This window comes from Paroedura picta, chromosome 3, assembly GCF_049243985.1.
Source record: "Paroedura picta isolate Pp20150507F chromosome 3, Ppicta_v3.0, whole genome shotgun sequence".
In the NCBI taxonomy this organism is placed as follows: Eukaryota; Metazoa; Chordata; class Lepidosauria; order Squamata; family Gekkonidae; genus Paroedura; species Paroedura picta.
The window spans coordinates 14,832,969-14,845,081 of record NC_135371.1 but is presented as its reverse complement, the minus strand read 5'-3'; the positions used below and the strand labels follow the sequence as shown (position 1 = coordinate 14,845,081).

Sequence of the window (12,113 nt, the reverse complement as noted above, 5' to 3'; positions counted from 1 at the left end):
CCTTTCCCCCCAGCCCCGCCCCTCGCCTTCCTTCCCACCAATCAAGGCAGGCGTCGGCCGCAGCCCCGCCTTGCCCGCGCTCGCTCCAGCCTCTTCCTGTTTCCGTCTCGGTGGCCAGCCCGGGCTGGAATCCCGGCGGCGCGAGACGCGTCCCTCCGCCTGCGCCGTCTTCTAGCTGGGCGCCAGGGATCGGGGCCGCCCGCGGGAGAAGCGGCCATGGCACCGGCCCTTCGTCGGCCCTGAGCGCGTCCGCAGCCCCCATGGCCGCAGCCGGGGTCCTGGGCGAGGAGCTCCGGGTGGGTTGGTGGCGAGGGCGTTGGGCATCTAGGGAGAGGGGCCTTCAGGGATGTGGGCACGGCCCCCAGCCCGCCATGCACTTTGCGCGCTCCAGCTCGATGCTCTGGAACAGGGGGAGTCAACCTGTGGTCCTCCAGATGTTCATGGGCTACAATTCCCAGGAGCCCCTGCCAGCAAACGCTGGCAGGGGCTAGGGGATTGTAGTCCATGAACATCTGGAGGACCACAGGTTGACTACCCCTGCTCTGGAAGACCTCTTCCCCAAGCCCCAAAACTTGTGGGGCTCGCGTCTGCGCTCACGTTTCTCTCCCACCCCAGCCGTGAGCTTTCTGCATGCCTTCTGACGGATGAGCCGCGGACAGGGATGTCCAGTGGTTATCTCATGCTGGATTCGGAAAAGGGACGGAGCAGAGCATCCCCCGCACCCTTCTTGAAACCATGTACAAGGGAACGGGCATTGAGTCTGGTCGCCCCTTAAAAACCAGCAAAATGTCCCATGGTATAAGCATTTAGATGAGCCTCTTGTGGCGCAGAGTGGTAAGGCAGTGACATGCTGTCTGGAGCTGTCTGCCCATGAGGTTGGGAGTTTGATCCCAGCAGCCGGCTCAAGGTTGACTCAGCCTTCCATCCTTCCGAGGTCGGTAAAATGAGTACCCAGCTTGCTGGGGGGTAAGCGGTAATGACTGGGGAAGGCACTGGCAAACCACCCCGTATTGAGTCTGCCATGAAAACGCTAGAGGGCGTCACCCCAAGGGTCAGACATGACTCGGTGCTTGCACAGGGGATACCTTTACCTTTACCTTTTATAAGCATTTAGAAATCAAAGCTCACTGAGCACCGATTTGGGAAGGCGTCTTCCAGATCAAAGTGGCTCTAAATAAAGCTAAAGAAAGTAGCTGTGGTTCCCCAAACAGCACCATGGTCTGGTCTGGTAAAAGAGATCTGGTCCCCCCCCCCCCAAGAAAGCAGAGTAGATCCTCTTTGCTAGGGAAAGCGCAACCCAATCCTGTCGTCCGGCCTTTCTTGTCCTACCTCTTGTCATGGGATTCTGAGGGCTTGCCAGTGATCTCCTTCCCAGGTACCGATCTGATCCTGCTTTGCCTTTCTTCAGCGAGATTGCTGGCTCCTGTGCCCTCCAGCCAGACTCTGCCTTGGAAGAGGTTGTGATGGTTGCAGTGCCAGGCTAGGCCGACAGGACTGAAAGCTTCATCTGCTGACTCGTTTCTCCCAAGTCCTTCCAGGCGCTTTGTTCTTCCCGAGGGCATCTGCCTTGTAGGCCCTAACTCTGGATTTGTGGGAAGTGGCTGTGGTTAGTGGTGAGGAAAGGCTTTCTTCACAGGCTCAGAGGCATCTCTGGGGCTACTGCCGTTGAGAGCCTTGCTTGGTACAAATCAGCTGGCGTGCAACTTTTATGTTGCAGGGCCAGGCTCTGGATTTGGGATGGTGAAGAATTCTGGAGAGTTTTTTTTGTACCCTGCTCTTTAATATCCCAAGGAGTCTCAAAGCAGCTTACAATTGCCTCCCCTTCCTCTCCCCACGACAGACACCCTGTGAGGGAGATGGATCTGAAAGCTCTGTGCTTGGCCCAGGCTGGCTGCATGTGGAGGAGTGGGGAATCAAACCCATTTCTCCAGATTAGAGATTGCCGCTGTTTAACCACTGCCCCACGCTGGCAGGGAGCTTCACTGCGAGTGAGAGTCATGCCTGTAGCACTGGGGATGTGGTAGCATTCATTAGCAGTGATTTTTCTGTTCTCTTCCTCAGGTGGAGCTGCAAGAGCATCTCACCTGTCTGAGGAGACAGAGGGAAGAAGCGAAAGCTGACGAGAAGAAGATCAAGGAGCTGTTGGTAAGAGCTGCCCCTTCGCTTGCCTTTCTTTTCTTTCCCATCATTGTTAGAGAAGCAGCATTTTATTTTGCAGACTCTCAGTCTTCTTCACAGAATCACAGAATCATAGAGTTGGAAGGGGCCACACAGGCCATCTAGTCCAACCCCCTGCTTAACGCAGGATCAGCTCAAAGCATCTTAAAGCATCCAAGAAAAGTGTGTAGCCAACCTTTGCTTGAAGACTGCCAATGAGGGGGAGCTCACCACCTCCTTAGGCAGCCTATTCCACTGCTGAACTACTCTGACTGTGAAAAAAAAATTCCTGATATCTACCCTATATCGTTGTACTTGGAATATCAGGGCTCTCTCAGCCTCACCTCCCTCACAGGGTGTCTGTTGTAGGGAGAGGAAAGGGAAGGCGACTGTAAGTTGCTTTGAGACTCCTTTGGGTAGAGAAATGCGGCATATAAGAACCAACTCTTCTTCTTCCTGGCTATATTACACACGTGCAATATGACCAAAGAAGTTCTTCTTGATTATTTGTTTGCATGCAGAAGCGAGTAGATGCCGAGAAGCAGAAACTCATCCAGGAGTTGAAGGAGCTCCGGGAGTACCTGGAGGAGCAGGAGCGGGTCCTGCTGGGCTGGCTGGCGGAGCTGGACAGGATCCTCGTGCAGAAAAGGGAGAGCAGCATCTCCCGGCTCTCCAGAGAGATCTCCCTGCTCGATGATCTGCTCAGCAGAAGGGGAGGGGAGAAAGAACCACCATCGCCAAACGGCTCTGCACAGGTGAGATTGTTTCCTCGCTTAACCCGCCTCACAGGGCTGTTGTGAGGCTAGAACAGAAGAGAGGAAAATGATACCAGCTGCTTTGGGTCTCCACTGGGGAGAAAGGCCAGGTAGAAATACAGCAAATAATAACAACACCACAAACAGAACAGAAGCTAAGGCTTTGTCTGTGCTCTGTGTATGGAAGTGCTCTCTGGTCCTCCTTCAGATGGCCAATGAAACCACGGTTGGTTGTTCCCAGCCTAGAAGTCCTTGGGCTTGCACATTCCTCTTTCCCTCCGTGCTGAGATTTCCCAGTTTAGAATGACCTGCCGTTTGTCATGACTAGATCCCTGGACAGGCAGCCATATCATCTGGACACTTTACAAACAGTTTGGCTCTTGCCAGAATTTTCACCCTAGGGTTTATTTTAGTTTAATTCTCCAAACATTTAAACCCCAAGGCAGTTGACCTCCCCAGATTAAATATGCCCACAATACCGCTCCCCCCCCCAAAAAAAATAAAAGCTCCTTTGCCGAAGGCACCATGGTGTAAAGCGAGAATAAGTAGTATGTGGTATCCAGAGCCTGTGATTCACTAGAAGCCTAAGAGAAGCAAGACAGAGACTGAGACAATGAGGAAGGAATGGATGGCTGATCTTGGCATGACAATGAACAGGGAGTGGACGCTGGCCGGGGGGTGTCACCAGGCTGAGCCATCACATTGCTGAGGTGGTGTGTAAGGATGAGCACAAACCAGAAAATCCAGGTTTGGTTCGGGGTGTTCGCAGATTGAATCCCAACCAAACCAGAAGCTCTGAAATGAAGCGGTCGGGTTCCCTTCCATTTTAAAGGGGGAGAAGCGAAAGGGAGGGTTTAAATGGCCTAAACCCAACCGGACAAAAAGTCCAGAAAATGTTTTGGGGAGGCATCTCGCCCAGACTTTGGTTCAGGAGGGTACAAATCAATGGAAATTTAGGATCATGAGTCAGCTTGTACCCATTCCTCGTGGCGTGTGCCGTTCACCGAGGCAGCACAATCCGGCCACTCCTGGACAAGGAAGGCGTTTCTGTGTCACTGGCAGGACATCTCTACAGGTATGCCAAAGGGCATCCAAAAAGTAAAAGAAAGCAGAAATCCTTCCAAGCTGACCAGGCAAGGACTGAACGCCAGAATGTAGGGAAGCTGTGGGAAGTCAGTTGAAGTGGAGAGAAAAATTGGCCTGTTCAACTTTCTGAGTGTTTATAGAATTCGAGAGGAGGACGAGATGCAGAGCCATATGGATTTCCGAATCTTCCCATCCCATGATTCCACGTGGGCGCCCATCTAATATTTGAACACTGATCATCTCTGTATATGACCTTCAGATAGGACTCCTGTTGTTTAGACTCCCTCGGGAACAGGCCTTGATCTCTAATACTCTTTCTTTGTTTTCTCTTCTCTGTTAGGACTTCAGAAGCACTGACACCAGGTGAGTCTTTGGGCCCTTTGAACATCGTGCTGTTCTCTCGGGGCGGGCCCCCAATGCAAATGTGTTCTTCTGGGGTTTGAGAACGTGTTTCCTCTTGACTCCTTTTTCTTCCTGTCTCCAGTCAGGAGGAGGACACGTCCCTGCAATCGGAGCTGAGCTTTGACGAGCTGGAACAGAGGCTTGATAGCTTCTCCCAGAGAAGGGATAACCTGCAAGAACTAATGCTTGAATTTAAAGGTGAGCTTGGAACACTGATTCCCCTCGTAGCGCTTGTGGGTCACATGGTGCTACCTCATGAGTTTCTGGGTGCTTCTTCCCCAAAGCATATTTTTACAAAGTAAATAGTCCTGCCTTTCCTTCACCTCATGGCAGCAGAAGGTGCTTCAGAATTCCCCAAGGGCAGGACCCTCGGGACTGCACAGAGAACCAGTTCATCATAGTCATTCATAGTCATTCATAGTCACCAGTTCATTCATCAGTGGTCCTCTCTCGGCAGCCATTTTGTGGCTGGCCCTGCCTTCTAGATCAACCATTTTGCCACAGTGCCTGTATGACCCTTGCTTAAAACTCCAGAAGAGCCTGCAGACTTAAGCTGTGAGATCCCTGTGCTAGATTCTGCCCCTGGCCCTGTCATTTTTTGCCATGCTGGTGATCCTGTAGTATAATGGCTTGAAGATCTACCTTGCACACGTTAGCTTCCTTCTTTATGGGACACGTTCACGGAGCATAGGCCTATCACTGGCTTTGGGGCTTTATGGAACCTCTGAGTTGAAGGGCTGTATACCTTTGAGTAGCAGGTGTTGGGGATAAACAGTAAAGGATGGCCTTGTGAACTTCCCTTAGGCAGCTTGGTGCTCAAAGCACGTCACATACCCAGTACCAGTGATCCTCACAACATCCCTTTAAGGTAGGCCAGAGTTATCGCCTTCATATGGAGGAGGAGGGGGGGGAAATTGAATGTTTCTAAATGATAGGGACTTGTTGGAGCTAACCATTAAACTTTTTGCTGAGGGAGAACTTCCCAGCTTCATGTTAAGAGTCAGAAAGGAGCAGTGGCTGGATTCCTGGCATTGTCTGTTGTGACCCAGGTTGAAATCCCCACTCAGCCCTAAAGCTCCCCGTGTCCCCTTGGACTAGGTCACTTATTTCCCCAGCCTTCCTTACCTCGCAAAGTTGAAGTCCGGATAACCTTGGAAGATGTTAGCTTGCTTTTTTATGGGACACATTCGTGGCTCTTTAGCATTACGGAACCTCTACGTTCAGTGGCTGCAGGGCTTTAAGTGGCAGGTGCTGGGGATAAAGAGTGAAACATTCCTTAGGCATCTTCTCCTGAATCTTTTAGAGGAAAGGAGGAGCAAAACAATATATATATATAGTTCAGTTCTATTTGTGGACTTCCCAGCCGTTGTGTGGACAGAATGCTGGACTTGATAGGCCTTTGGTCCGACTAAGCAGGGCTCTGCTTGTGTTCTTATTGCTGCACTGCCCCATCTAGCTTGCCTTGTGTCATCCCAGTGGTCCTCTCTCTAAACCCGGACTGGTAGCTTTCTACCTCATAAAGTAAAGGTAAAGGTATCCCCTGTGCAAGCACCGGGTCATGTCTGACCCTTGGGGTGACGCCCTCTAGTGTTTTCATGGCAGACTCAATATGGGGTGGTTTGCCAGTGCCTTCCCCAGTCATTACCTTTTACCCCCCAGCAAGCTGGGTACTCATTTTACCGACCTCGGAAGGATGGAAGGCTGAGTCGACCTTGAGCCGGCTGCTGGGATCGAACTCCCAGCCTCATGGGCAGAGCTTTCAGACCGCATGACTGTTGCCTTACCACTCTGTGCCACGAGGATCATTTCTACCTCATAGGAGGCTTTAAAATATTGTTGTCTATCCATACCAGGCTGGGATCAGAGGGTTGATCTGAACCTCTCTTAACTTACCTTTCTCTTTCCCCCCCCCCAGAGACTTTGAGGCTAGAGCTGGAGGTGGATGCAGGTACGTTTCTGCGTGTCATGGGGAGAGTGGCTGCAGTGGCCTTCAACAGCTCTGCTTGGGCCTGCACTGAGAGGCCGTAGCAGTACAAAGAGACATCTTGCATGCCCCAGCACAGCCATAGGGATTGCTGTTTTGCTTGCCCCCATGAATTGGAGACTTAGGTCTTTGTTCCCTGGGGAACTGACAATAACTTAGTGAGGCTTGCAAATTGTTTAGGATCTTATGAAGTTGTCGCAGGGGTTATGGCAGTGGCCATTGGTGGAAGAGGGACAGCAAAGGAGGGAAGGTGGTAGGAGGGATGTGCAAGTGAGCATAAACCTGTGCAAGGAAAGAATCCTCCTGATATGTCCTCACTCTTGCTTTATGTCTGAAACAGGCTTCAGAACAGTGTCCCTGTCTCACTCCAGAGGGCCCTCTCCCCTTGAAGAACAGCCAACCAGTGGTTTCGAAGACAGAGTCTTGCCCACAGTGGAGAAGATTCAGGTATGTAACAAGGTGGTAGTAATATGAGCAGAGACCAAAAAGTGTGCTGTTCTCTGAAGTCCGCTCCCGTATAACCACTCTCTTTTCTCCAGGGAGTGGCCGCTCATATCCATACTGTTTTCCTGAGGTCAAAAGTTGCTTTAAAATTTAGAAAAATGAAAGCTAAGATTCACAGGATACCCAGTTGCCCTGGAACTAGGATCTAAAATTTGTCCAGATTTTTTGGGGGAGTGGTGGGAGGGACTAGATTTCTGTTGGATACATGAGCACATGGCATGAGCACAATCAAAAGCTTCCCACTTATTTATGAACAGGCTGAGTTCTGCCTAATTTTGGGAAACTGTTGGCTTTTACAGGCTCCCATGGTCTCCATTCAAGCAGCTGAATATATTGGCATGGAGCCTTGGGCTTCTAAGGGACCAGTGGAGCCATGGATAAGCAGAGGCCTAGGGGACGAAAGAGAAGGTGAGTTGATTACTTATAAATTCCTGCCACTACAGGGGCTGGATCTTCAGATGTAGTCGAAGTTTGATTGGAACTGCGCTTTCTGTAGATTTTGTTGTTAGAGTAGTAATTTACGGTTGCTTTTTCTGGTAATGCTTTATTTGGGTTTGATCAAACATGTGCTTAACCACCCCAGAATTGTTTGAGCCAGTGGTGGTGATAGTTACAAATTTCCAAAACTGAATATAGGACTCTTTTTTTCTGTCAGGAGATCTTAATGACAGAGTATCTCCGTCACATGAGCAAATACTCCACTTGGGGCTAGCTTTTCTTACTTCCATTCTACTGCTGGCCTGTGAGGTCTGTGTTCAAATCCCTGTTCTGTCACATACATCTTTACTGGATGACGATGGGCCACTCATTATGTCTCAGGCTGACTTACCTCAAAGGATAAAACAGGAGCCTAGAATAATAGACGCTGCTTAGAAGAAGAATGGTGTTTTTTTTTTAAGTGAGGTACTAATTGTATAAAGCGTTCTTTTCTTTCTTGAATCCAAGTTGGAGAGGGCATGGCGCATGAAGCTGCAATTCAGGTGCCACAGCAGGAAAACCCTAAGCTATGGGAGATGCATCTGACCGCCCTGGGTGAACATTGCGAGGCCGTTTTACAAAACCCCGAGGAGGAGAAGAAATCTTTCAAGGCAGAGTACAGACCAAGAAACGATTCTGTGGAAACCCAGGTCGGTAAAACCCACCAAAGATCCCAGGTGTGGTCTAATACGCGTCCCGAAAAGAAACCGCACAAGTGCCCTGTGTGTGGGAAAAGCTTCCGCCGGTTTTCGACCCTCATCACCCACCAGCGCATCCACACCGGAGAGAGGCCTTACGAATGCCAGCAGTGTGGGAAAAGCTTCAACCAGACGTCCAACCTCTTTCGGCATTTGAAAATCCACACCGGCGAGAAGCCCCACGCTTGCCCCGAGTGTGGGAAACGGTTCAGCTTCGCCTCAGATGTCCTCAAACACCAGAAAAGCCACCTAGCAGAGAAATCTCTGACATGCTCTCTGTGCGAGAGAGGCTTTAGGGACCGCTTAACTCTGGTCAAGCACCAGCGAACTCACGGAAGTGCGAAAGTCTACAAGTGCCCCGACTGTGGCAAAGGTTTTCGGTTTAATTGCTTCCTCATGGCCCATCGGAGGAGGCACACAGGGGAGAAGCCGTACAAGTGTGCCGAGTGCGGGAAAAACTTCAGCTCTCGCTCAGCCCTCCTCATTCATCGCAGAGTCCACACGGACGAGAAACCCTATAAATGCCCTGAGTGCGGCAAGAGCTTCAGTCAGAATTCCACTCTGAAGACTCACCGGAGGATTCATACGAACGAGAAACCCTACGAATGCCCAGACTGTGGGAAGTGCTTCGGCCAGCGCTCCACTCTTATTAAACATGAGATCATCCACACGGGGGAGAAACCCTACCTGTGCATGGAATGCGGCAAGAGTTTCAATCGGAGCTCCGCCCTTCTAGCGCACAAAAGGATCCATACAGGAGAGAAGCCTTTTGAATGCCCAGACTGCGGGAAAAGCTTTACTCAGAATGGACATCTTAATAGACACCAAAGAGTGCACACCAAAGACAAGGGAAGCCAATAAAGGAGTCCCTTCCTAGGCTGGAAATGGAAACCCATGCTTGTGAGAGGAACTGGAGCTGAGGATATTTGGTTACGTGGCCATTTCAAGGGGCGTTCAAGCCGTCATGGAGTCGTTTGGAATGAAGGAAGTGTTGTCATTGGGGCTGCAGAGAGTAGGGGGCGGAATTCTGCCTTGGATGTTCAGGGTCCTAAAGAAGTTGTACATTTGTGGTGGGAGACAGGGAGCAAAGCCCCCTCACCCGCTGCAACCATTTCCCCCACTTCAGTGTTATCAACGATGGGGACATTTGCCTGGCCTCCGCCCTCTTCAGTAATGTTTATGTTAGCATGTTTATCCTAAATCTCCCTCCCGGTTTCTATCAATATGTTTAGTCCTCAGCGTGGCCAAGTCTGTGGACGCTTAAATCCGAGGATTGGAGACGTGAACAGAAGAGGTATTTCTTGGATTCTTGGATGCTTTAGGATGCTTAGGGCTGATCCTGCGTAGAGCAGGGGGTTGGACTAGATGGCCTGTATGGCCCCTTCCAACTATGATTCTATGATTCTAAGAATCCCCAGGTTTGCAGAAAAATGTGAAATCTTTAAAAAGCAGCAGCTGTGGAGAGATAATCCCCCCCCCCACACACACACACAATAACAGAAGCAGTGCCTGTGGTTTTCAAAAAAGAAGCCCGCTGTGGCTGGGCAACCACAGGAATATTGCCAGCCTTTCAGCCGTGGTTTCTGTTAGTGAAATGGGGGGAGTGGAAGGGCCCTTTTCAGGGTTGCTTTGAGCCTTTAGCAACCACAGGATGACTAGCTACCATGTAATTTGTATAACTCTCCTAGGCCTGGCTGCTTACAATGGCCAGGGTAGTCTAGTGGTGGGGATTTCAAATCCCCACTCTGCTGTGGAAGCTCACTGGGCAACCGTGAGCCTGTCATAACACACCCCACTGAAATCTGCCTCCCAGGGTGGTCGTGCCGATTAAATGGAGGAGAGGAGAATGATGCCACCTACTTGAAGCCCCCGTGGTGGAGAAAAGTGGGGCATGAATGAAGTGCATAGCCGAAGATGGAGGGGTGGGGAAGGTAAAATGTCGATTGGTCGGTGCTGTCAGGTTGACAGACTGGAAACAACTACTTCTTTAGAAGAAAGTGTTTATTTTCCAAGCTGATCGATACCTCAAAGCCGAAACTGGCTTGCACTTTCAAAATTCAGTACTTTACCCCAAACTTTCCCGCTCAAAGATGTTCTCACTCCCAGAGAGGGTGCCCCCTCCCAAGTCCAGGTGCCGTCCGGGAAAACAGCCAAGACGATAACCCAAACCTCCCCGACCTTGGTTCCCCTAGCGACAGCTACTACACAGATAAGACTGACTGGTAACGTTGCAAAAGGGAACAAAGCATTTCAGAAAGACAGCTTACAGAAGGCCAAAGCAGACAAGCTGGGTATACAAAAATTCAAGATGGCTACATTTTGGTTCACGAATCTCATGGCAGCAATCATGTGATTTTGACAGCTGCATGGGGAGGGACAAGGAAGCAGAGAAGGATGAGAATATGGGAGTTACCAGGAGGGGAGGAAATAATAGTTGGTGAAGGTGATACATGAGGAAATGTGGTGCCCTTTAGAGCAGGGGTAGTCAACCTGTGGTCCTCCAGATGTCCATGGACTACAATTCCCATGAGCCCCTGCCGGCGTTTGCTGGCAGGGGCTCATGGGTATTGTAGTCCATGAACATCTGGAGGACCACAGGTTGACTACCTCTGCCTTAGAGTTCTCACACATTCACACTGTGCAGCTGTGCTGTTTTCCCAGGTAGAGCCAGTCCAGGGGGAGGGAAGGAGGGAAACAGGGAGTTGGGGAGATTGGCTGGTGGAAGGGAAAGAGAGAGGGAAGCAGACAAAGAAGAGATGGAAAGAGGAAATAGTGGAGAAGAGGAAAATAAGATGTTTTTCTGCAAGTCCTTGAGGGCCCCCTACGCGTAATTCATAGAATATCTATCCAATCTGCAGCTGATTCAAGTTGGTTCATGCTAGTTCAGCAAAGCTACATATACGCTTATTTTCTCCCTCTGTGTGCATGGTGTTTCTCATCACTCTGAAGCACCTAACAAATAATTCAACAACACCACTGTATTTACAGTCATTTAGACCAGTAAAACCTTAGAAATAATTAGCAACTTTGTGCAGACTGCACCGGCGAGAAGCTGTCTTTGTTGCTGTTGTACATGTCCTAAACTGGAAACGTGGTAAAAGTGAACAATCTCATCCTTTCTGCACATGCCTTTTGTATGCGTTTGTATGTTAATATGTGCACTTGGATCTGTGGCAGTGGTCCAGATGTATTTAACTGAAGTGTCTACTTCACAACTCAGGAACAACAGCACTGGCCTGGAGTCTGCACGAAGACTCACATGAACCTGTGTTCGCTTGTATTAAATCCCGTGTGGGAGAAAAATCTCTCTTAGTTTTGTTTAAAGCCCATATCTCCAAGAAGGGCCCTACTTAGTAGCTTACCTGTTCTAGTTTCCTTATTCTTGTTACGCTAGAACAGGGGTAAGTCAACTTCTGGTCCTCCAGATGTCCATGGACTACAATTCCCACGAGCCCCTGCCAGCATTTGCAACAAAACAACATGGGGCCAGTGTGCAAGCTTAACTTCCCAGCATGCTTCATCAGGTCAGGTGGCTTTTTTAAGGGCAAGCATGGGGGTTCTCGCCGGTGTGGATTTTCAAATGCCGAAAGACTACCCCTGGTTTAGAGGGTAGAAGCTTTTGAGAGTCAAAGTACCCTTGGTGAGATTGGTATCTAATGAAAGGAGCCTGCACCCTGAAAATCCTGTGGGTCTCTAGGATTCCATTGGACTCGAATCTGACTCTTGGTGGATTTCCTGTCATTTGGCCTTCCCAAAAGAAGCAGCAACAAAAAGCATATTCTTAAATGTTGAATAAATGTCTCCCTTAATGCCAAAGTGCGTTTTAAAAGTTCTTTAAAAGCCGGAGAGCAGTGAGAAAATGGGTGATGGTTATACTTACAATGACAGACATTAGGTTTTGTGGATGCTCTAGGTCAGGGGTAGCCAAATTGTGGCTCTCCAGTTGACCGTGCACTACAATTACCATGAACCCCTGCCAGCAGCAGTCCATGGGCATCTGGAGAGTCACAGTTTGGCCACCCCTGCACTTGGGGAAGAGTCCATGGAAGC

At 49.9% G+C, this 12,113-nt stretch overlaps 1 protein-coding gene across 2 annotated transcripts; it reads left to right on the top strand.

Annotated features, from left to right (window-relative positions):
• The first annotated feature begins 115 nt into the window (after window positions 1-115).
• Window positions 116-11,185, top strand: LOC143831649 (uncharacterized). 2 transcript variants are annotated; one of them, XR_013228932.1, is made up of 10 exons: window positions 116-296; window positions 2,062-2,145; window positions 2,679-2,912; window positions 4,339-4,361; window positions 4,483-4,598; window positions 6,316-6,348; window positions 6,725-6,831; window positions 7,188-7,296; window positions 7,834-10,544; window positions 10,662-11,185. XR_013228932.1 is itself a non-coding variant. In XM_077324815.1 (9 exons), the coding sequence occupies exons 1-9, from the start codon at window positions 261-263 to the stop codon at window positions 8,922-8,924; spliced, it is 1,833 nt and encodes a 610-aa protein (XP_077180930.1). In that variant the 5' UTR covers window positions 116-260; the 3' UTR covers window positions 8,925-11,185. The 2 variants fall into 2 exon arrangements, 1 of the variants encoding a protein (XP_077180930.1); XM_077324815.1 differs by having other exon boundaries at window positions 7,834-11,185.
• Window positions 11,186-12,113: the final 928 nt, after the last annotated feature.

What these genes read in the sequence shown, in the direction of transcription:
- LOC143831649 (XM_077324815.1), top strand. Translation starts at nt 261, where the DNA reads ATGGCCGCAGCCGGGGTCCTGGGCGAGGAGCTCCGG. An exon ending in TTCAGAAGCACTGACACCAG is followed by an intron (nt 4,362 to 4,482) that starts GTGAGTCTTTGG and finishes TCCTGTCTCCAG; the next exon opens with TCAGGAGGAGGACACGTCCC. An exon ending in CCACAGTGGAGAAGATTCAG is followed by an intron (nt 6,832 to 7,187) that starts GTATGTAACAAG and finishes TGGCTTTTACAG; the next exon opens with GCTCCCATGGTCTCCATTCA.